The 25,098-nt window shown below is 37.3% G+C and overlaps 1 protein-coding gene across 1 annotated transcript in view; it reads left to right on the forward strand.

Annotated features, from left to right (window-relative positions):
• Positions 1-23,478, forward strand: part of DPY19L1 (dpy-19 like C-mannosyltransferase 1) — a 108,819-nt gene extending 85,341 nt beyond the window's left edge. The window contains exons 14-22 of the mRNA XM_028845871.2: positions 2,387-2,488; positions 4,605-4,676; positions 6,596-6,645; positions 9,650-9,674; positions 10,389-10,508; positions 11,961-12,135; positions 12,913-13,012; positions 14,153-14,278; positions 20,642-23,478. Of these exons, the coding sequence (XP_028701704.2) occupies positions 2,387-2,488; positions 4,605-4,676; positions 6,596-6,645; positions 9,650-9,674; positions 10,389-10,508; positions 11,961-12,135; positions 12,913-13,012; positions 14,153-14,278; positions 20,642-20,798 (927 nt within the window). The 3' untranslated portion in view covers positions 20,799-23,478. The remainder of the gene's footprint in view (positions 1-2,386; positions 2,489-4,604; positions 4,677-6,595; positions 6,646-9,649; positions 9,675-10,388; positions 10,509-11,960; positions 12,136-12,912; positions 13,013-14,152; positions 14,279-20,641) is intronic.
• Positions 23,479-25,098: the final 1,620 nt, after the last annotated feature.

Below are 25,098 nucleotides of genomic sequence, written 5' to 3' on the forward strand. Positions count from 1 at the left end.
GTCATCAAGTGGATAATGCTTTTTGAGTTTAGTCAGTTAAAATTCTTACTGGAATTTTTGTGTATATGCATATATGGGAAGTGATCTTTTTGTTCTTTGGTTGGCTTCTCCTTATTTGGATTTGGAATTAATATTGGTCTCCCATTAAGAGCTGTTGTGGTTTTGTTTTTTGTCTTTTTTGTTTGTTTGTTTGTTTTTTCTTTCCTACTTTTTGTCAACTTGGGAAAGTTTTTTTTTTGAAAGTTTAATAATTCATCTATGTTAACCATCTCAGTCTAGGGCTTTTTGGGAGGGAAAATACTTGATTTCTCTTTCAGATATTTGAATGCTTTTTGTTCTATTCAAGTTTTCTATTTATTTTTGTTGGTGTTTTATGGGGTTCCAGAAATGTATCCATTTTACCTAGCTTTTACAATTTATTAGCAAATTGTGTAGCCTATTCTTCTTATTTTAATTATGTTGAGTCCATAGTTATTTCTCCCCTTTTCATTTTGCTTTTTGTTTGCATCTTTTATTTCCTTCATTGGACTTGCTCTAGAGGTCTGTTGTTTTAATATTTTTAAAGTTATACCTTTTTTCAGTCCTCTTTGGTTTTGTTGTGTTTCTCTTTGTCACCAATTCCTGTCCTTATTCTTAGATCTTTTTGTTTCCTCTCTTCTGATGCCCAAGGGAAATGCTTAGCTCTGTTGTTTTCACCTCTCTTATTTTCTGATCAATGCTTTTAAAGCTAAAATTTTCTTATAAGTGCATAGTACTTCTTTATATATCTTATACATTGGCTATTTGTGATTTTTTTTAAAGTTTTATGATATTTAATTTCTAATCAAAAAAAATTTAAAGCAATTTTTAGTTATTTTCTAGTTTTATTGCATTTATAATCAAATATATGTATATATTTGGAATTTATTGTTGCATGGTATGTGAATATTCAAAAATATTTCACTTGTGTTCAAGGATAATGTGTATTCTCTTTGTGAAGTTTATATTCTCTGTGAGCTAGTTGATTGTATTCACCTTTTATGTTAACTTTTGTCAACTTTTTTATTCAAGGAGGCAGTGTTTAACATTTTCAATGAACACTGTCAACTTTTCTATTTCTTCCTTTAGTTTTTGTCAGTTCTTATTCTGTGTACTTTGCATCTATATTTTTAACTGCAGATATGTTGGCAATATGTATAATCTTGCTTTTTAATATAATATGTAATATTATATTATAATAATATATTTGTCTCTTTTCATGTATTTTTTGCTTGAATTCAGTTTTGTGAGACATTATAATTGCTAACAGATTTGTTTTAAACTTGCATGGTATATCTTCTTCCATTCTTCTATTTTCAACATAAATACTTCTTTTGGTAACAACATAATATTAGATTTTTTCCCCTTAAGTCCAATTTGAGCATCTGCCCCTTAATTAGTGAATTTATGCTCTTTACATATATGCTAATTTTTATAATACTAGGACTTATTTCTTTTATTTTGTTTGGGATTTGTTTTTTTCTGCTATTTTAGGTGCCGTATATTCTTCCTATTGATTTCTTAAACTTATCAGCATACATTTCTTCTCCCAAGAAGACACAGTATTTTGAAATGCTTCATCACATACCTGCCACCATCTAGTTCCTACTCTTACCCTGTTCCTTCTGCTTCATGTAGATATCTTATAGAATTTAGTCATGGTTTGTCCTAGATATAATTTCTCCTCTTTTCTTTGGTCATTGCTTTTGTAGACTATAGTGAACTTGAACATTTGGCAAATGTATTCTGTCTTTGTGCCCTAGTTTTCTTGTTTATAAAGTGAAAATAATTCCACCTTCCTCACATGGCTTTTTGTGGGAGGTAATGTGGCAGTGTGAGTGAGAATGCTTGATAACATGTGAATAATTATGTGGGAGGTGATTATCAGTCAAAAAGTACCTTTTATTCCAATGCCTGCCGATTTCTACTTCACTCAAGTACCCTTTTCAATCTCCTTTTCAGAATTAGTATTTCCTTTTCTTTACCCCATAGCCCATTGTGCTTTTATGATTAAGAGATGTCTGTATGTGTTCTCAAGCCCAGAGCTGCTGGTAGGCTCCAGCAAGGGAGATACTGTGTAGCCTGTTACACCAGGTTTAGCACAGTAAACTGGGAAAACCCAAAGGAAAAAGCCTTTGGGGTGTTAATGAGTGTGGAAGGTAGGGTGTCGTTGGAGCTATCACTATTCAGCAAAAGAAGGGAACTGTGAAGGTGGAGGGTATAGCATTTCCTTCTTTAACAAAAGCAACCTTGGTATGGGAACAGTGGACTGCGTAATGTAATGAAAACTATTTTCAGATACTATTGAAATTAAAATATATTATTGCAGTGTATGGCTTAATGTAATGGTAACTTTATTTCTTACCAGGCTCATATTGGCAACTTATTAACGTCAAAATTCTTCAGTTATAAGGATTTTGATACTTTATTGTATACCTGTGCAGCGGAGTTTGACTTTATGGAAAAAGAGGTAAGATGTGATTTCTAGTTCTGTTTCCTAAGGTTTTGGTCCATACATTTTTCATAAAGGGTGCTCCTCTTATATCAGAGTCTTTATGTGCTGTTATCTCAGTTTGATGGAAAAGGAAAATCTGGCAGCTTAGAGGAAGAATTTTCTATTTACATTAGTGCAGCTCCCTGGAATATATGGCCTTTACTCATTTTGATAATTTAGAAATAACACATTCAGACGAGCAGTGGTTTTCTAGGTGAGTAAACACAGAGGCATTTCAAGTTGCCATTTTTCTGTGATAGCATTAATTTAGTCAAGCTCTCAAACTCTTACATTTCCACTCATTTTGTGGTTATTTAAATAGATATTTGTTTTGAAACATCAAGTCCAGGCTTTTCATTCCAACAGCATTTTTCTTTCTAAAACTGTATTCAGAGATTTAGAAGGAAAGCAGAGAGTAGTTTAGTGGATTGTGAGACAGAAGCCTGCAATTTTGCTTGATGTTCTTGAACAAGCAACTCTCATTCCTCGTGTTATAGTTTACTAGTTTCTAGTAGCATGCCATAAACAGATATTGTGAAGACAAAATGAGATAATACATAGGAAAGTACTTTGATATTTTAAATATATAAATATTTAAATAAATAAAATATTAATTTGCAATACTTTATGAGCTGGTTTAGTTCAACAGACATGTATATATGTGCATTTTTAACACCATCAATGTGGTACTGATTAATTATATTGTCTGTGTCACTCCTTCAGAGTGGTGTGTGTGTATATGAAACTGGCCAACAATACTCTATTGACATGTTAGTTTCCCTCATGATCCCACTGTGTCAGCCCAGTGTCCAGAGTTCCAGACCAGTGGATGCCAGGGCACCACACAGGAAACTTTTATCTACCAGCCGTTCGGAGTTGAGTGTGTTCTGCAGAGGGACTCTTTACTCCAGTGGCCTGTCAGTCTTCATTTATTGTGTTCCGGCAAATGGTTTTGACACACAATGACTGACAAAGATATATGAGTTTTAGTGTTAAATCTGCTGAAACAAACAAACGAAGCATATCTTGCAAGACATTGAAATGCATGTTCATAGGGGATCAAGACTCCTTCAAATATTAGAGAATTAGGATGTGGTGGAAGTTCTTTAACGTTATTGAGAACATCATACATACTGCTACAACCTGAGAGTATTAAACATAAGTTATGTGATGAAAGAAATAATTTATTGAGGCATAGCATGACTTCAGCTAATTTGAAGAAAATAGCAAAGCTCTTTCCAGCATGCCATTCCGCATCACTGTATGTGTCTGAATTCATTGGGACTGTGCTGTAGAGACAGAGTAGTGTCAGTTCAGGGAACATATGTTCCAATTATAGTACACCCATACAGTGTATTGTGTGGTACACCCATACAATACCCATAATGTGCTATTTCCTAATGTGATATCATACTGACATGGAAAGATGCTTAAGATATATAATGGAGTAAACAAAATGATATAGTCTTATTAACCCATAATTAACACACATAAAAGTAAAAAAAGTGTAAAAGAGCAAAATTTTAACAGTGGTTTTTTGGGTGGAGAGATAACTGAGAGGTGCACAGGATCACAATGTGTAGGGCTTTGTTATTAAACTTATTTCTATTTTTTTCTGCTACTAAAGAAAATGTAAAAGTCTTTTGTTCCCCTCAAACGTCGATCATTATTTTGTTTATGCATGAGAGAGACAGAGTGTGTATGTGCGTGTGTTTCAAGAATAATATTTTTATCCCCCACAAAATATACAGGAAAAGCTTATTCCATTTAAAGGAACTTTACGTACCTTACATGACTATTAAGTTGGTCTCTCTAGTTAGATAAGTAGCATGCAAAAAGTGAACAGTAATCTCTTCAGTCACATGTCACACTTACAGGGGTTTAGGTACCGTATTTTTAGTGTTTCAACTCAGCATTTTGGGGCAGTTCATTTCTGTGGAAATGCACCTTCCTTTTTATGATGGCAGGCAGTGGGTAGATTGGTGAATGTTCATATTTCTCTACTTTCAGAAATTTACCTATTTCATTATTTGAAATGAAATTTTGTTTGGTTAAAATATTTCCTTCAACAAAACATCTCTTTGAATTTCAGACTCCACTGAGATACACAAAGACATTATTGCTTCCGGTTGTTCTTGTAGTGTTTATTGCTATTGTTAGAAAGGTATGTCTATCACTTAAGAGCTCTTTCTTATAATAGAGTATTTTCTTGTTTTTACATAGTATTTGCATATACTTGGCCACATATTAATATGATACAATGTTTTGTATGGGCTTATTATAACATGTTCTATGTTTTCTTAATGATAGTTTTTGATAGACATTTATATATCTTCAAAATATTCTATCTGCTAGCATAAAACAGACATCAGAAAGAGATGGCTCAAGTTTAGATAGTCATGTATTTTGGAAGACATGAACAGAGACCATATTGACCCAGATACAACTTGTGTGTGTAAATTATTACTGGCTTCTACCTTTAATGTAATATTTCCCTAAAATATTTAATATATACCTTTCTAAGTGATTTGTGCAGTGTGCAGTAACTCCTGTGTTTATTATTAATCAGAAAGAAAAAAACAGAGTATTTGCAGTGTGTTGATGAACTAGATAAAATGTTTAGGTCCCCAACTTGGCTTTGATAATAAAATTCTAAGCCCACATATAAATAAGGTCAATGGAAGTGTGATTTTCCCTCTCTTTTTTTCTTTCAAGAATTGTTCACTCTGTAACCAAATGTGTCTTAAGAGAATGAGTAGAAGTTAATCTGTGATGGAAAAAGAGATGACAGACCTTAAAAGTTTCCTGATCTGTAGCCAGTGATTTCTGTGTTAACACAATTTCGTTTATTTGTAGACTATTCTGTATCATAACAATTGTTCATATTATGTATTTGTACTCTGCTTTGTATGGAACATTTTCACATGAGTATTTAAATTGGTTATTCGACAGCCCTGTCGGTAGACAAATGTTATCCCCATTTTAACATACAGAACTGAAAGATCAAAGATGTTGTTAGGAGCCTCACATCATGTCCACTTAAAATCTAGGGAAGAGTGAGACTCGGGCTCTGCACCTTCCCTGTCATAGGGCTACATCTGGTATTCAGCTGTGTGCTCCAACAGCACTTTTCATCTCTAATCAGTTAATAGTCAGTTCCTGCTGTGTGCTAGGCTTTGTGTGTGCTTTGCACTTTTATACACTTTATGTGGATGTGCACCTAGTGTGTACTCAGAAAATACTAAGCGTTGGCCATCCAGAACATATGCAAAAGACAGGATCCTGAGTGGTGAGAGCTGATGAAAACCATTAGCTGGGCTGTTTCGTTTAAAGAAGAAAAGATTCAGATGGAAAGCGGATAATTATTTTGAAATGTGTTAAAAGCCTGCCCCTTGAAAATAAGGTTACACACAATCTGGCTCCTTAGAATCATGGCCAATTCCAGGTGGTAGGACTTTTGACCAGAACTGATCTCGACTGATAAGGAAAGTGTTATAGATTCAAGCAGCAGCTGAGTGGTTCTTCTAAGGGCTGGATTACAACCTGTCAGCAGTGTGGTAGAGAATATTTTACTGGAGATAGGATTTTAGATTAGATGACCTCCCGTTATTGCTAAGTATGAAAGCACAGTGACTGTGTTTTGAATGCTTCTAGCGGTGATTATCAACCTTTGAGCCAACTCTCCAGTTTTCTGTGTGTACTGTTAAGGAGAGGTGTTGCCAACAACGTTGGCATGGTGGAAGCAGCACTGAATGTGAATTTGCAGCCAGAAGATCTGGTTTCAAGACTGCAGTGCTTCTTAGTGGTTGTCTGCCTACAGGGCGATCATTTAATCCATCTGAGCTTGTTGCTCATTTACAAAATGAGGATGATATCATCTACCCAACAGGGCTGTTGAATATTAGCTTTGATCAGGTACTACACAAATATAAGATTATGTTGTTGTGATTATTATTTTCTGAGTTATCTCTTATCTCTATACTTATATTTTCATTAGAAGTTCTACAGTTTAAAAGATACTTTGGTTAAAATATTGTTTTTCCCAACACAGCCTTTCTAAAGTGTTTCAAAATCTGTTTACAGGTTATTAGTGATATGTGGGGTGTCTTAGCTAAACAACAGACACATGTAAGGTAAATATGCTATTAAGAATTTTATTACTTCCTCTGTTCATTTGTTAAATAGATATTTACAGTGTATTAATTTTATACTTACATGTTGTGTACCTAATATTTGATAATACATATTTTTTTGTGGTCCATTCCCTTCTTGGGATTTCTTCTTATTTCCTATCTGTGTAGAACACAGCACATCACTTATTCATCCTTCAGATGTCATCCAGTACAATCTGACAGTAGCCCTGCACATAATCTACACTCGAAGGACACAGTTTTGTACTTCAGTTCAGCAGGGAAAGTAAATTATTATGTGAGTGGTTTTAGGACCAGTGGACTGCCTTTTGGGAAATGAGCAGGGAAATATAAAACTGGATTCGTACTTCTCACTTTTCACAGAAAATAAATTTCAGATGAAGCAGAGAATTAGGTATAGGAAAAAAATAAAACCCCAAAATTAACCAAGAGAGTATGTTTATAATCTGAGAGTTAGAGAGGCCTATAGCATGCTTGGTATTTTCCTCCATCACACCCTTTATCTTACTCTTTCCATTTATCACCCTTTGTACTTAAATGTTGATGTGTGACCTGTGTCTCCTGAAGGGAGCGACCATTTTTGTTCAACAGTTTATATACAGTGCCTGCAAGATAGTAAAAAATAGTAGTTGAATGAGTATTTACATATGACTAATGAACGTGAAAAGGTAGTCTTGATCCTATGGTAAAGACATTCAGGTTAAAGTGAAGACCTTTTCACTTCTCATATTTCTAAAAATTAATAGTATATCCAGTGCTTGCAAGAGTGGGAGGTAGTGGATGGGAGGGAAGTTTGACAGTACACAGTAAAACATGTAGTGGGCCTGCCCTTCAGCCCTGCAGTTCCACCAGTGCAAGTATACCCTCTAGAGATGCTCACAGAAATACAGAGATGATGGGGAGAAATGCCTTTGGTAGTACTGTGTGTAATGTGAGAAATGGAAACATCCAAAATATCTCCTATGATCCAATCATAGAGTGGAATGTTAGGCCATCTTTATGGAAATAGGTCCAGTATACATTATTGAATTTTAAAAATTGCCTGTGTGTGTGTGTGTGTAGGATAATTATACTTCTGTTTAAAATTTGGAGATTTTTGTGTGTTTGTGCATAGAAGTGATCTGGAAAGATAAATCCTGTAATTATTAAGAGTGTGGGATTGGAGGATGGAGTGAAGGTAGTTTTAACTCTGCTTTTATTTTTTTGTGGGATTTTTGGGGGACAAGGATTGTTCAATGTATGTATCTATGTGTGTGTGTGTGTATATATATATATTTTTTGAGATAGAGCCTCTCTGTGTTGCACCGGCTAGAGGAGTGCAGTGGCACAATCTCGGCTCACCGCAACCTCCGCCTCCCGGGTTCAGGCGATTCATCTGCCTCAACCTCCTGAATAGCTAGGTGACCACCACCACGCCTGGCTAATTTTTGTATTTTTAGTAGAGACAGGATTTCACCATATTGGCCAGGCTGGTCTTGAACTCCTGACCTCGTGACCTGCCTGTCTTAGCTTCCCAAAGTTCTGGGATTATAGGCATGACCCTATATTTTATAATTTGAATATACACACCCTTATATTATTCCCTCACCTCCAAGTCTCTGCCAACATAATGATAAATTATTGCACATACTCCTGAGAGAATCCTTGTTCTCATTTAGAAACAATTTGCTGTAACTATGCCTTTGTTTATACCTGTAACATTTGAGTTGAGGACTAAGGGGGAAAGAAAAGGTTCTGGTTTACAATGCCAAAATTTTTCTTCATTTGAGGTGCAATTATTTTTGAAGAGCTGAGGAAGAAGCTACGAAGTTTCAGCTCTAGTATGCAACTCTGGAAGAGGAAGGTAGAACTTTTCACAGAAACAAAGCTGTCCCTTCAAGAATAATAACTCACCTGTGGAAACAATTATAGGGAACCATTGAGTTTCATGGGGTTTTCAGTTCAAATAGGATCAGAGCTCTTTTTTGGAAGAGGAGTGGCATGCTGACATTTTATTTTGCATAACTACCAAAGCCCGTGTAAAAAGGGGAAGAGTAGGACATAAATCTTAACTATGAAAGACGTGAATGCCAATATTCTCTTTACTCAAAGATCCAGGAAGTAAAGTGGGATAGAGGCAGCATGATGTAGTAAAAAGTATGTTGGTTCTGAAGTCAGTCAGAATACAGTCCTGGCTGCTACTTAGTAGCTCTGTGATTCCCTTTTCTTGGCTGTAAATTGGGGTAATAAATGGTTGTAGGATTAGAGTTAATGGAATGTACTAAGCATATTAACATTGTAAGTACTCAACAAATGGTAACTGATAGTTTTTACTAGGTGTGAAAAAAGAATAAAGAAAGAACTGTTTCATCTCCTTTACTACCCCCTTATGTTTCCTGAGTTTGCTAATATATCAGTCTTTTTGAGGCCAGATTCTCAAATTAGATTATATGCTACCTGGATTAACAGTTTATTGATACACTTGTTCATTCATTAAAAATGTTGAGCTCTAAGTGCCAGGTATTACTCTGGGTCTTGGGAACGTATCAGTGCTTAAGAAAGAGAAGGTGTGTGTTGTCAACTCACACATTCCCGTCTCTGACCAGACTTCTCCCTTGAACTCAGATTTACACATACAATCATTTATTTGTCATCTGTGCTTGGTTGCCTAGTGAAAATCTCGAAGATTTTTTTCATTCCATGCTTTGCTGGGGTATCACCAGTGAGGGAGCTGGGACACCACAGTGTGCCTTTGTTGTCCTAATAAATACCCATCTAATCAAATAGTTAGGATATAATACAACATTGTCCTTCTTCATTAACTTTCTTAAAAGAATATAGCACTAGTTTTGGCATGTGACTTTTAGTTAAAATTTTGATTTGCCTCTATGTGTCCTGAGAGAATGTTATAGAAGTTGTAAAACTCCTATTTACAAGATGAAAATGCAAATATATGAAGTAAGTGCTTCAATAATGAGTTGATAGCAATATATTTTTTCTGTTCCAGAAAACACCAGTTTGATCATGGAGAGGTAAAGACTTAATATCACTATAATTTTACTATCTTAAAGTTGCATGCATTTGGACTTTCCTTTCTAGTTCCAGTTTCTAACTTGGTTGGCAATTGTCAGCAATCATCCTGAAAATAGCCTGGTATGTGTTTTTATGAGAATGCTACATGCAGATTCACTGACCATTCATTTGTTAAAATTAACTAGGAAACTCATTTGTTCTGCTCTGACAGTTGATTTCTGGAGCCCATTTAGACATACATATGAGATGTCTGTTGCACAGTTGGAAATCACTTTCCTCTCTGCTCACCTTGCCTGAGTCCTCAGAGATGTGATTAGTTACTGCTCCCATCTCCTAGTGGTCCAGCCTGGTTTTGAGGGCAGTTCCAAAATAGAGCCCTCAGATCTTGAGGCAGCAGTCATTTCTTTTACCACTGTCTTTTCTTGGTCTGATGGTAGCATCCAGGTAGATTCAAAAATGTGGGCTTTATTAACCACAGGTTTGACTCTGAGAATCACAGAAGCACTTGCCTTAATGACTTGATAATTTTAGCCTTCCACTAAAATGGAACAGTTTGAAAGTGAATTTTAAGAATTGTTTTGTAAATTTCAGAAACCAAAGTAGTAGTACTTTTTGTTACTAAGGAGAACGTACCCCTTTCTACATATTGCCAGCTTAGTATTCTTCAACTTCACCAACAGTAGGAGTAAAAAATATTTTCTTCTTTCTTTCAGCTGGTTTATCATGCTTTGCAATTGTTAGCATATACAGCCCTTGGTATTTTAATTATGAGACTAAAGCTCTTCTTGACACCACACATGTGTGTTATGGCATCACTGATCTGCTCAAGACAGGTAACATGTTATGTTGGAGTATAGCTACTATAATAATTTTAGCCTTTATTATTGAGTGGCCCTAAAATAATGAATTACAAAGTCTTTTAAGTGATTATAGTTAAAGCTCTTCATGGTTTTGTACTTATCTTTCTTAAAGGGTAAGGGCCAAAGCTGATCATTTTCTATCTTTCTAAAGACTTTAAAATAGTTGTTGGTGTACAACAAACACTGATTTAGTACAGACTGAGTTCATGAGTGATTACTGCAGGTGCTGATAGAAAGCAGAGCTTAATTGTACAAATAGTAACCTTTTTTTGTTTTGACATTCATATCACAAAGAATTCTAACAATTTCAAGTTATAAGTGCTTGAAAATTATATGGTCTTTTTTTGTGTCAAACTTAAACTTTTTTTTTTCATTTGGTACACATTTGTATGTACATTCTTGACTTGTGCTTTTTAAAATTTAGTTTAAGCCTTCCTTGGTGGTTTGCTGCTAATTTTTCCTGGATAACTGCCTCCTTGATCTGTATTCATAGATTTATGCTTCTTCATAGTGTCACCTTTCCTTCAGTCAACCAGCCTACGTACAACAGCAGCCACCTCCCTTAAACATAGCAGATAGTCACTAAGCACCTACCCTGTGCACTCTAGGGATGGAGGATAGAGTAGTGGACAGAAAAGTCAAAAGCCAGTGTTTGTAAGCCCTCAAAAAACTTGAAATCTAGCTCTGTAGACATGCAGAGAAAGATCAAGAGAACAAAGTGTTGTTACGGAGTGTGGACTATTTGAATGTGGAAAAAAGTAGACAGTCTTGGGGTTCCCAAGCAGAATGTTGATTATGTTAGAAAGGCACTACTTTCCTCCTTTCTGATCCCTTCAGGCTGGCACAGGAGAGGAGGCTGGTTGGAAGCCTTTAATCTTGAGTCTTTATCCTGCAGCATGACAGATGATACAGGTTGGCGCAAAAGTAATTACAGGTTTTGTCAAAATAGCAAAACACGCAATTACTTTTGCAGCAACCTAATAGAAAGTGTCACCCAGGGCAGGTTTTGCAAATGTGGGGTTCCTGCTGGTCACACAGGACCTTGCATTCAGAAGGACCTTGAACTTGGTTGAATGTTTGCTGCTGCTGTTTTGAACGTCTTAATTTTTTAACAAGAGACCCCACATTTTTGTTTTGCACTGGGCCTTGTAAATTGCATAGGTGGTTGTGGCTTTACTTGAATCTGGGAGTAGAGAAAGCAGGTTGAGAAAAGAGCTTCCTACATTGTGTTCCACTTACATGAGGCTGATGGTAGAATTCTTTTGATCCCAAAGATTATTATTTTGGGGCTTTTTCTTTAGGATAATTAATCCTTTTTTTGGGACTCTAGCAGAGGCCACATTCTTCTCTGGGAAGAAGTTTTGCATAACAGATGCATACTACTTTATACTAACAATTACCAATGTATTCTTAATTTGGTTTCAGCTATTTGGATGGCTCTTTTGCAAAGTACATCCTGGTGCTGTTGTTTTTGCTATATTAGCAGCAATGTCAATACAAGGTTCAGCAAATCTGCAAACCCAGTGGAATATTGTAGGGGAGTTCAGCAATTTGCCACAAGAAGAACTTATAGAGTGGATCAAATATAGTACTAAACCAGGTAAAAAAAAAAAAAAAAAAAACTTAATTTTTTAGCTGTTTTTCCCACAATTTTGTATACCACTGCAAACACTTAAACCCTAGTTACTTCCGCTGATCTTACTCTTTCTAAGCAATGTTGCTTTTAGAATATCTAAAACAAAGGAGATATCAATCCTGTTTAAATAGTTTTCTGGGGAAATGTTATACATATGTTCTTAGTAATTTATTCTGCCATTTTTTATAGATTTTAATTTTTTCAAAATTTATTCACAGTCATAAATGCCACATTTAAAATAATTTTTACTGTGCTTATTTTCTTAATGAATTTTTAATATTAGTCCTTCACATTCCTTCTTGAAATAAACTCACTCATGGAATGTGATATTTTACTCATGTGTGGAAAGGGAGTCTTTGTTGTCATCTGAGTGTCAAATTTTTGAATGCTAAATCATCATCTAGAATTCTTTGTTACTATAAAGCTTTCCTAGTCCATTTGATACTTCTTTTCTAGATTCAGGAAGGATTTCTAAGATTTTTTTCTTGAAAGAAAGAAAGAAATCTTTAATAATGAGATGATGAAGCTCTATTTTGCAAGGAAAATAGTTTACCCAGACCTGGCTGCCAACTGCTACTTTGTCAGCCATCTGACCTCATTCTAGTTCTGCCATTGAATCTTGAAGTCATGAACCTGCTGGGCCTCCGCTCTGTTACCTGTGAAATAATTGATTTAAACTTGAAGGAGACCCCTTCTCACCCTTACTGAGTGTCTTCCTGAGACCTTCCTCTTGCTTTCCAGATGCAGTGTTTGCGGGTGCCATGCCCACGATGGCAAGTGTTAAGCTCTCTGCACTTCGGCCCATTGTGAATCATCCACATTATGAAGACGCAGGCTTGAGGTCAGTGCACAGTCTTGCATCATCAAAACAAACCTTCCATGCAAACAGACAGTGAGTGGAGGACGCCAGCAAAGGAATGAGGAATGTTCCAAAAGGATATGATGAACTGAGGCTTATCGCGTCGGGGAGCAGAAGGCTGAAATAAGACTGCTAAGCTCTAAACAAATCCGTTAAGGCTTCACAGGGCAGGAAAGCAACAACTTTGGGGGCCATCTTCTCTACCAGGCAGAAAAAGGAAGTCATACTATAGCACTTTCCCACAGGTTAACAGGGCTCTAAAATGTCCAAGTTCTTTTCATCCTGTAACTCCCTGAAGAGTTTAGCTTAGAGTGTTTATTAAGGTTTTCTCATAGGTGATTTTTCTTGATTTTGGAGAAGTCATTTGAAGGAGTTTATTCTGGTTTTCACCAGTATAGCCTGTTAGAATGATCTTGGGTGTTTTCTGTTTTTTTAGATTTTTTTGAGACTTTAGAAAATAATTTAGAGATGTGTGGTCTAAATTATCTTTTTTTAAATTTAATTTTTCATGCAGTTTCTAAGGCAAGTGAAGCTATTCATTTTCTAAGTGATTAGGTGAATCTTATTAGCATCTTCTTTTGCATAACAATGGCATGTACATTTACAAATAAGCTTTTTCATTAAAAAATCAATCTCATCAAGCTAATTTCCAGACAATTTTTTTAAATAAGTTTAGTTTTTCTTAAATCTAGAAATAAAATGAAGAACCATTTAATGTGAATTACTGTTGATGTCCAAGTTGGGACTGTTGCAGCTTCAGAGTAGTCCTGTAGTTGTGTTTGCTATAGTTCATCCCTGTTCACACACAGGGTACCTCACTCTTACATGTGATGGAGCAGTGAAGAATTTAAGACAAATCAATAGGTGAACAAACACAAAGATGACCAAGTTTGGAAATGTAGGGGTGCGTTAAAGGTGACCCTCATCTCCCACGACTTGGCCTCCTTCTGCCTTCTGCTTTTGACCTCGCTGATGCCATTAGCAGGAACTTCCATGGGGAATTTCCTCCTGACTGGATTCCTCTTCCTCGTCGTCTAGTCTAATTCAGTGCTTTCTTCCAAATGTGTTGATTATAATCGTTTTAATCTTGAAAATTTTGTGCCCAATTATTTTTCTTTAAAGAGCCAGAACGAAAATAGTATACTCAATGTATAGTCGGAAAGCAGCTGAAGAAGTGAAGCGAGAACTGATAAAGTTAAAAGTGAACTATTACATTCTAGAAGAGTCATGGTGTGTAAGAAGATCCAAGTGAGTATCAACACAGTTAACATTTTATAATCAGAAGACACGAAGGTTAATTCAAGCACATGGCAAATACTTGGCTGGTGACAGGGGTGTGTATATAACATAAAGTATATGTGGAAAAACTTTTTTTTTTTTTTTGAACAGGCTCTCACTCTGTCGCCCAGGCTGGAGTGCACTGGCATGATCTGGGCTCACTGCAGCCTCTGCCTAATTTTTGTATTTTTAGTGGAGATGGGGTTTTGCCATGTTGGCCAGGCTGGTCTCAAACTCCTGGCCTCAGGTGCTACTCCTGCCTTGGCCTCCCAAAGTGCTGGGACTACAGGCATGAGCCACCACGTCTGGTCTGAAAAAACCTTTTAGATAGTGATTTGGAGACTTTGTTTTTCAGTCTTTATAAATATCTTTTTTTAAAATAATGATTTGTATGTGTGCTACCTTAAAGAGATTTTTATTGGCACTAGTTGATAATCTCCCAAATTGTTCATATTTGCTTTTGATGTTTAAAAAAAAAAAATTCTATTTAAAGTTGGATGTATTTTATTTCAAAAGACTTCCAGGGTCTGAAACCAAGTAATAGGGAGTCTCTTTTGGTGAAGTCAGGCAGCTGAGCACCAGGGGCCGCATTATCCGTACTGGTCTCTGTGCTACACCATGTCCTGTCGATGGATGGGATACCGTGTCGGCATCAACTCAGAATGAAACTTTTCTTTCCCGGCATTTCACATCTTATATGAATGGGAAAAGAACTTTACTGTGACCCACATTCTCTTGGGTTTATAGTTTTTAAAAGTTTCTGTTTCCACAGAGATGTTTACTAAGCTGAGTATAGCTCCAAGTGACAGTAAGATCTTCAAAGCAGATGTGAGTCTAAAGCGATCTAGAAATGTGGCACGTAAGTGACTGGACAGCAGGTGACAGTAGCCTGCTTTTAAAGTACCAAAACATTCACTTCATGAAGAGCACAGTACAGGAAGAATTTTGTCAGAAATAAACACTATTTTATGAAATAATAATATTTTTTAAATTCTTACTACTCTGTAACTAAACAAAAGCGTTCAAGAGATTGTTATATTTGTGGCTTGATCATACTTGCCCACCATAGATTTCAATGACACATATGGTATTAAGACAACATTGTTAAATATTGAGTTGTGAGTGAAAAATAGTTCTGGGACATAGTATTTACAGCTTTGCTCACAAGGAAACTAAAATAATTGTTGATCATAGAATGATTTTCCTATGAATGTGTGCTCCATGGTTTGAATTCAGTCAGGATTTAGAGAAAATATTACTTTGTAATAATTTAGAAAATGCTTTAATCGTTTGTGAATATATATGAAATTCACATACTCACCTTTAACATTGTTATATAAATTTAGGACAGAAAAGTTCTAAGCATCTCATGACGATCTTATCAGGAAATTATATGAAATGAATGGTAGGCTGACATTTGCAATAGGAAGAACTCAGTTCTTAGCATAGCTTTCTACCAGAATTGGGATCTTCTTTATTTCTGTGGGTTTCACTCTCTTGAAACAACTGTAAGTTACTGGAACATAAAAATAATTTTCATAACCTTTTTTCTCCAAGCTAACAATGAGCCTTTATTCCAGAGTTCATTTTTCCCTAGACCCCCGCGTAGAGTCTGAATATGTGAAAGTTGCAGAGGCTTTGTGCTGTAGAGTGTTGGGAGAGCTCCCTGGATTTGCACAGCTCTAACAGTCTCATGTTCGGGTTCATGCTGTTTGCAGAGTAGGCAAACAGCCTACTCTGCAGGTGCAGTGGCTCACACCTGTTTTACCCACACAAGAAGGGATACGAAGTCAAATTCAGGAAGTATGGCAATAAACTTTGCACACTAAACAAAATAGCAGACATTGAACTGACTTCAGGTCACTTACGAGCACTCAGACTGAGAGGTGGGGTGCAGAAGAGGGGGTGCTGGATTTCCCCGTCTGGACCTTGACTTGCCATTTATTGTATCTGTCACAGCAGGAGTTGAGTGGGAGGAAGTTACGAAAGTGACTCTCTCATCTGTTTTCCCACTCATCAAAACAGCACTCTCCATCTAGTACAAGATCTAAGCCAGGCTGATGACGCACTGGCAGGAAACCCTGGACAGGGCCACTCTGCTTCAACCTTGACACAAAACAGAAGCTGTGCTTTCTGTCCCGACAGGGAAGCAAATGGGGAGTTCAGATAGGAGGGGAAAGTGAAGAATGACTAATATTTACCTAGTGTTTACATTCAGAGTAGGAAGTTTCTTGACAAAGCTTTCTGCCAGGTTTGGGACCTTCCTTATCTCCTTGGCCTTCACTCTCCATTTCAGTTGTGATCAGCCTGAAATCACCCTGTAGACTGCTGGGACATGAAAGTCTGTCGGAATGGGGGAAGCAGATGGGGAACTCAGATAGGAGAGGAAGGGAAAGAGGGACCAGTATTCATCTAGTGCTTAATCTGTGCCTGGCAGTTGGTGAGCACTATGTTTAAATGATCTCATTTACAAGTGGCTTAATTGTATGGCTTGATTATTCCTTAAATATTTGACACTGTGTTTATATTTAAACACTGAAATATATTTGCATGCAAGTTGTAGATTAGTTTTTAATTAACTACAGTTCTCTGTTTTCTTTTACTTCAATAATACAGTTGACATAAAATACATGTATTTAGAAGGAAATTATTCACATTTTCACTAATGCTATTTGCAGATGGCTGGCCTGGGGAAACCTTGGGAAACTCAGATGAGGACTAAATAGTGTTGCACAAGGCACCCAGAGCTCCCCAAGACAGCTGTTTGCCCTCTCTTTTTCCTAAAAGCTGTTGAACTCAGGAAAACTGTGGGTTGTTCTCTACTTTCTGTGTGTCTCACTCTCTGCCACCATGGCCCTCAGTGTTGTAACAGTTCAGCCTTGACGTGTATGAGAAAAAAGGTAGAAAACCCATGTCCAGCCATATGATCATAGGTGTTCCATGTCAGCAGAAACCAGTGTCAGCAAGGGGGTGCAAAAAGTGTGCACTTGAACCCTCTTCATGGGAACTCTCATTGGCAAAACATTTCTAGGGGATAGTTTGATGAAGGGAAGGTAAGAAAAAATGTGTGCAGTCCTTTGGCAGAGTGATAATGCTGCCTCTGGAGCAGGGGTCCCCAAGCCCCCGGCCATGGACCAGTACTGGTCTGTGGCCTGTTAGGAACCCAGCCTCACAGCAGGAGGTGAGTGGAGGGTGAGTGAGCATTACAGCCTGAGCTCTGGCTCCTGTCGGATCAGTGACAGCATTAGATTCTCATAGGAGCACGAACCCTATTGAGAACTGCACATGCGAGGGATCTAGGGTACATGCTCCTTATGAGAATCTAATGCCTGATGATCTGAGGTGAAACAGTTTCATCCCAAAACCATCCCCCTGACCCTCCAGTCCATGGAAAAATTGTCTTGCACTAAACCAGTCCCTGGTGCCAAAAAGGTTGGGGACCGCTGCTCTAGAGGTTTAGCTTGTAGAAGGGAGCTCGGCACAAGACTCTTGTAGCTGCAATGCTTTATAATGGCAAGATGGGAAACAAAGTATTTGTCTGTAAAGAATTGGTTAATACATATGAGAACTAGAAGCTTTTAAAACAATAGAGTAGGTCTTTATGTACTGAGATGGAAAAATGGTGCCACATTTTATTGTTCAGTATAGATAGAGTCCCAGAATAATTCCATTTTTGTAAAAACAACTCAAGAGCATCTGTCAGGGTTTTCCAGAGGGACAGAACTAATAGGATAGATGTGGCTGGGTGCAGTGGCTCACACCTGTAATCCCAGCACTTTGGGAGGCCGAGGTGGGCAGATCACGAGGTCAGGAGATCAAGACCATCTTGGCTAACACAGTGAAACCCCATCTCTACCAAAAATGCAAAAAATTAGCTAGGCATGGTGGCAGTTGCCTGTAGTCCCAGCTACTCGGGAGGCAGAGGCAGGAGAATGGCATGAACCCGTGAGGCGGAGCTTGCAGTGAGTCAGGATTACGCCACAGCACTCCAGCCTGGGCGACAGAGCAAGACCCTGTCTCAGAAAAAAAAAAAAAAAGATGTATATATGAAAGGGAGTTGATGAAGGAGTACTAACTCACATGATCACAAGGTGAGGCCCCACAATAGGCCATCTGCAAGCTGAGGAACAAGGAAGCCAGTCAGAGTCCCAAAACCTCAAAAGTAGGACAGCTGACAGTGCAGCCTTCAATCTGTGGCTGAAGGCCCAAGGTGCCCCGCAAACCACTGGTGTAGGCCCAAGAGTCCAGAAACTGAAGAACTTGGAGTCCAATGTTCAAGGGCAGGAAGCGTCTAGCACAGGAGAAAGATGGAGGCCAGAAGACTCAGCCAGTCTAGTCCTTCCACATTCTTTTGCCTGCTTTTATTCTAGCTTGCTGGCAGCTGATTAGATGGTACCCACACAGATTGAGGGTGGGTCGCCCTCTCCCAGTCCACTGACTCAAATGTTAATCTCCCTTGGCAACACCCTCACAGACACACCCAGAAACAATACTTTGCATCCTTCAATGCAATCAAGTTGATACTCAATACTGACCATCACAGCATCTGTGTATATAATGATATCCGTGTCTGTATGTGTGTCTGACATTGGATAACCAAAGATCCAGCAGATACCAAATATTGTATGTTCTCACTTATAAGTGGGAACTAAGCTACCAGGATGCGAAGCATAAAAATGCCATGGACTGTGGGGACTCGGGGGAAGCAAGGGGTGGGGTTAGGGATAAAAGACTACACATTGGGTGCACTTGACACTGCTTTGGTGATGGGTGCACCAAAATCTCAGTAGCTGCCACTGAAGAACTTATCCATGTAACCAAAAGCCACCTGTTTCCCAAAAGCTATTGAAATAATTTTTTTTTTTTAAAGGTCCAGCAGAATATATGCTGGATTATTTATAGAAGTCACCTCTGAGAAATGCTATTGGAGATGATGGTGACTTTCATTTTTTAAAATATATATAGGTCTATATTTTGATACTTTTATAATGACTATTATAAATTAAAGATGTTATTTAAAAAGGGAAAATGATGTACATCCCTGCTGTGGTGTTTGCCTCATGGTGGAGAGTGAGGGAGGGACTGCTACTAAACCTAAGAGGGACTTGTTGGGAATTTTTTTTTTTCTTATTTAAAAATAAAAATAAAAAGGGAAGCAATTATGACAAAACTTGAGGAAGCAATTACGACAAAATTGACAAAACTTGTCAATTGTCTATAATTTTCCAATATGTTTTTCTGTTTTCTAAAATTCCTCAAAGGTAGATAACAGTATCCAACAGTTATATCTATAAAACTGTTATTGATTTAAAATAAATGATACTGTTATTTTGAAAAACTTATTTAGGCAAATGTCATATGATGCCAATTTTACTTATTCTCTTCTTTATAAAGATATATTGCTTTTGAGATTTAATTATGTGTTTAAGATGTATGCTCAACTACCAGAATTTCTTTAAATTGATTCATTCTAGAATATCGACTGTTCAGTTTAAGATGGTTTGACCTACTGATTTTTTGACTTTGTGACAGTGTTAAGGCCATATGCATTCAGTAGAAAGCACACTTCAAATATCCATACCACCATCTGTTTTTCAATTTCAGTACAGCATTCAGTAAATTACATGAGATATTCAACATTTTGTCATAAAATAGCATTTGCATTAGATGATTTTGTCCAGCTGTCAGCTAATGCAAGTGTTCCTAGCACATTTCAGGTGGCTCGGCTAAGCTGTGATGCCGGATAGATTAGGTGTATTAAATGCATTTTTAGCTTATTATGATGGGTGTATTGGAACATACCCCATTCTAAGTTGAGGAACATCTGTACAATTAATGCAGCTTCCCTGTGAACTAAGCATATTTGTTCATTATAATTTTTTAAATCAATGTTACACATTTTTCTGTGTGCTGGGCATGGCGCTAGATACCTGATCTCTCATAATCCTCACAACAAACCTATGTCATGGGTGTTTATTTCCTCGTTTTACAAATGTGAAAACTAAGACCAAGGGAAGCTACCTGCCCAGAACCACATTCTTGGTAAGTAGCTGCGGCAGAGTTTAACTGAGGTGTCTCTTTCCCCAACACCTGGATATATGTATCTGCAGGTCTGTGTCTTTCCTTATAGGCACCTTTGCTGCATTCACCTTGTCCTAAAGTGAGTCATGGCAGCTTATAAAATCTTAAAATAGCTATATGAAAGGATTGTTTAAAAACTAAAGTAATTCAAGTGGAGAAAAGGAAATGAGGTCAGGAATATAAGAAGTGCCCTGCTTTATCTGCAGTTATGTAATGCACATTGATTTTTAATGTGTACATTCATTTTTCTAGGCCTGGTTGCAGTATGCCTGAAATTTGGGATGTAGAAGATCCTGCCAATGCTGGGAAAACTCCCTTATGTAACCTCTTGGTGAAGGATTCCAAACCTCACTTCACCACTGTATTCCAGAACAGTGTTTACAAAGTCCTAGAAGTTGTAAAAGAATGACTGCTACATGAACTGCTGCCTATGGAGAACTACATCAGTAATGGTTTTAATGTTTTGCTAAGTCATGTGTTGTTCATATCCCAAAAACTTTTGTAGGTAACCGTTTTCAAATAGAAAACGTTTTATTTGGTCAATTTGAATGTCATTCTAATTATAAAAATGACTTTTACCTTTATCAATTGGTTACTGTTTCAATGCACCCTTTAAAATTTGCTATGCAAATGAGTATATGCTTGTACTTGACTTTGATATTTGTGCTAAGGTAAGCAAAGCTACCTGTATAAAGAAAACACAATGGGTTGTGACAAGGGTGACATGAAAATACAGGACAATTCTGACTATGTAGGGGCTGATTTTATAGTGTAAGAACTTTTAATGCTTCTTTTTTCTGCCTCTCGCTCTTGTCTTTTGGACATTTCAGTGATTTTGTAAGTTCTTCGGTCGTGTCAGCCCCTGTCATCAGCTTGAGTTACAGTAGATGCAGCAGACATGGAACGTTTGCTGTGTAGAACTGTCTGTCTGTTTTACTTCCTTGTGCTCTTTTTGTTCTCTGTTCTCTTGTTAATGAAGCTTTTCCTGTCCATTATTAATCCAAACTCTCGGACCTTGTGGTTAGGAAATTCCCTTAACTTCCAGCCATGTGGCATTACCATGTCTCTCTCTCTCTCTCTCTCTCTCTTGCTCTCTCTCTTCTCCTCCTCCCCACATTTTCTGTCAAATAAGTACTGTTTACTCATTTAGTTGCTTATCAAGTACTTATTCTTGGTTTTAAAAAAATTAATGGTAACTGTATTTTCCTCATTTTTTAGCATTATTCAAATGTTTATATTTTAATACCTTTAAACCACTTAAAATTTTTTCATGTTTAATTATAGTTTTAAGAAAAACTATTTTGAACAACCCCAAATATAGTGCATCTAGAAACTAATGTATATTTGAGTAGACATCATTTATAGTGGAACAGTAGACTGTAGTACATGGTAATTTTTCTTTTACTATTAAGATACAATAAAACATGACTAATTTTGCTGTCAAAAACGTAAAGAATAATGATAAATGGAGTTTTTATATTTTACTTTTAAGATTGCCGGTCTTTAATAAGACAAAGCCTTAAGCATTATGTTATAATTTTGGTTCTAAAAACCATTATTTTAGTATGCAGAATGAGTATATTTCGTCCTCCTCTTTAGTTTTTTTCTTCCTATTTATTTTTATTTTGAAAAATTTCTACACCGTCTTTGAATTCCTTGTATGAATATTTGTTTCTTAGAAGTTAATTTGTGTGAAATGAGATTCTTCAAAACAATGAAACCTCATAGCTCTGAGAAAAGGTTTTAGGCTTTTAAATTCTAAGCAAACTGTGACTGTGGCTGACTGACTACACATTTAATTATCCAGCTTCTCTTTCTTAACCACAGGCAGATTAACCTCATTGTGGATTGTCCTTGAGACCTTAGTCCTCAGGGATGGTTTCTGGTGCCCACTCCTGGAAGCCGCTGTTCCCTTTCTACCTTCTTACCAGAGCCCAAGGGCAGGCCTGGTCTCGGGGAAGCAGCAGCTTGCCGACGTGGGTCAGCTGCAAAGCCTGAGGGGTGTGGCCTCAGGGAAGCCCCGCCCCCAATCCTGCCCCAGAGCCCAGAGTCGCAGCTCCCAGGGATGCTCCTTCCCTGGGAGTGGCCCAGGAGAGGGACTCTGGCAGTGTTCTTCAGATTTGTGGCCACTGTTTCTCATTTGCTGGTTGACTGTTTTTATTTCTTAGGCTTTTGCTAGTTTTAGAAAATAGGGAAGCAGCCCGTGATTTGTGGATCAAAAGCAACATTTGAGCGATGATGCACAACAGTCCAGGAAAAGGGGCAGTGGACCCTTGAGGCTGAGGATGGGAGTCGACATGGGCCGGGAGAGGGAGGTGCGCTCTGCTTATCTGTGACTGTTGCTCACCTGAGTGTGGCTGATTGTGTACATCCAGCAGTTACAATTTTTAAAAATTTTACAGTTATTCTATATTTTTCTCACCCCCAGTAATTTCCTTCCAAATAAATTCACATGTAATAAGTAGAAATACTGTATAGGAAAAAAGCATTAAAAATACTATTATAACTGCTTCATTTGCTGGGAACCATTAAAAGTATTGTAAATTAGCTTTTTCCAGAAGGATCCTTTGTAGCAGTGTTCAGGAATGTAACCCCCAGCAAAATGTGGCTATATATTAGGGAAGCCAGTCTGGAGCAGAGGCCTGAAGGTCCCTGCTATGCAGCCGTGGCCACAGCTCACCGCACCAGCGCTGTGGAGCACCCGCACCTTTGATGGCAATGCAGAGTGGTAGCAGGCTCCATAGGCGTGACAAAACAGTATTAAAGCTCAGCGTTTTGCATACTTTTAGCATTTAAAAATATTTTTGCTTTAGTGTGAGGAAAGTAAGGATGGGCAAAGAGGCGATCAAAATAGCTATAGCTATGACATTTTAGAAAACAAAGTCGGGGCCGTATTTCTTTAAAAAGATAAGCCTCTAAAAATGCTTGGCTGAAAAAGTACAGTGTTAAAATAGGCAGTGATATTAATGAGAAAATGAAAGTATGTATCAGGAATAAAGTGATATTGCATAGGAGTATTGTATTTTTATGAATTTTATGCCAGTTGTTTACATGTACTATATATGTTAAATAAAAATCATTAAAAATGAGGGAAGTGTTTTTCTTGATTGTTATTTTCATTTCCACCTTGATTGTGATCAAGTTCGGCCTCATTTTGTAGTCAGATAGCCATGAACTGGTTTGAGTCAGATGGCAGTCCTGAGAAGAGAGGGGGAGGGATCATTGGTCTTGTTGTTGGTAGTAGTAGGTGCTGAGATTATCCAAACTTTTCCTATGTTTATGGTAGAGTCACTTACATTCCTTTATCCTTTTCATCAAGGGACACAGTAATTCAAACTATATATTGGGAATAATTAAAGAGTTGCTAAAAGCTGCTTTAATGTATTTAAAAAATACATTGGTATCAACATTTTCTAAATTGTAGTTCAATGTTTTTACTTAATACAGATATCAACTTCTTGGTTCATTCTCTATGTAGGAAAGACATTTCAGCTCTGTTCATTCCTGTATAATTAATTTCTTAACAATGACACCTTGATTCTGACATATTTGGGGAATGAGGTGTTCTAATACAGTGGTTCTCAAAATTAGCAGGCTTCAGCAGCACCTGGAAGGCCTGTAGATTGCTGGGCCCCATCACAGGAATTTCTGATTCAGTTGGCCTATGGTGGGGCCCCAGAACTTGGATTTCTTAACAGTTCTCAGGTGGTGTCGATGCTGTTAGTCCAGGGACCATACTTGAGAGCCTCTGCTCTAATGGATGGGGACAGACTGGCTGGATGACTGGCCTCCAGGGGGCGCTCCATTCCTGACAGCACATCCCCAGAGCTGGTTGATGGACAATCTACCACGAGCCGAATTTTACCACGTACCGTGTTTGCCTGTTAGGGGGCGCTGCTTCAATGAAACTTGCAAGGAGCAAAGAACAGATTCGGTAATTTTTAATCGGAACACTGATATGAGTTATAGATTATTTACATATTTTGAAGCTGCAAACTGCACCTTGTTTCTTTTCAGTTCAGAGATGGAAAAGGAGTGAAAATCCTTGAAATAGGACTTCGTTTTGTAGGATTACTTTGTCTAGAAGATAATAGATAAATTCAGTGATGTGTGGGGATTACAAAAATTCATTTTCCACTTTATTACTTTTGTTTTGGCACCAGAAATCCGAATCTTCTTCCTTTATTAGAGGTCAGCCAATAATCAGCGCTAGGTCACAGATCGCTTGCTTCTCTCTTCTTCCTCCTTTTTCTCCTACTCCCAACTAGAAGTTTCTAATTTGAATCAGTAAAATTGTCCTCAATGAAGAAAAAGAGGAGCTACTTTTAAACTTCAATACATTCTTGAATTGGTCTTTATTTCATAGCATTGTCTCAGGACGAATACATTTTACATTAGAAGTTGAAAAGGATATTAAGGTACAAAAAGGTCTTGAAAACTTCCCTTTTACATTTCCTCCCATGAGAGAGATTATACAATTCTGAATGAATATATAAGAGTTGAAGACTCGATTCGATTGTAGTGTAATGAAGAGACAGTTTTCTTTTTTTTTTGCAAAGAGATTAGGATAACATTGATACTGGCTCCACTTTCAAAGCAAGGTTTTCTATAGTTTTCTATACTCAATTATCTTTAACCCAAAACTCTAATTAAAGTATGCACAGTGTCATCAAAATGACTTTCAAATAAATGGTAGCACTACATGGTAT

Source organism: Macaca mulatta, chromosome 3 (assembly GCF_049350105.2).
Source record: "Macaca mulatta isolate MMU2019108-1 chromosome 3, T2T-MMU8v2.0, whole genome shotgun sequence".
In the NCBI taxonomy this organism is placed as follows: Eukaryota; Metazoa; Chordata; class Mammalia; order Primates; family Cercopithecidae; genus Macaca; species Macaca mulatta.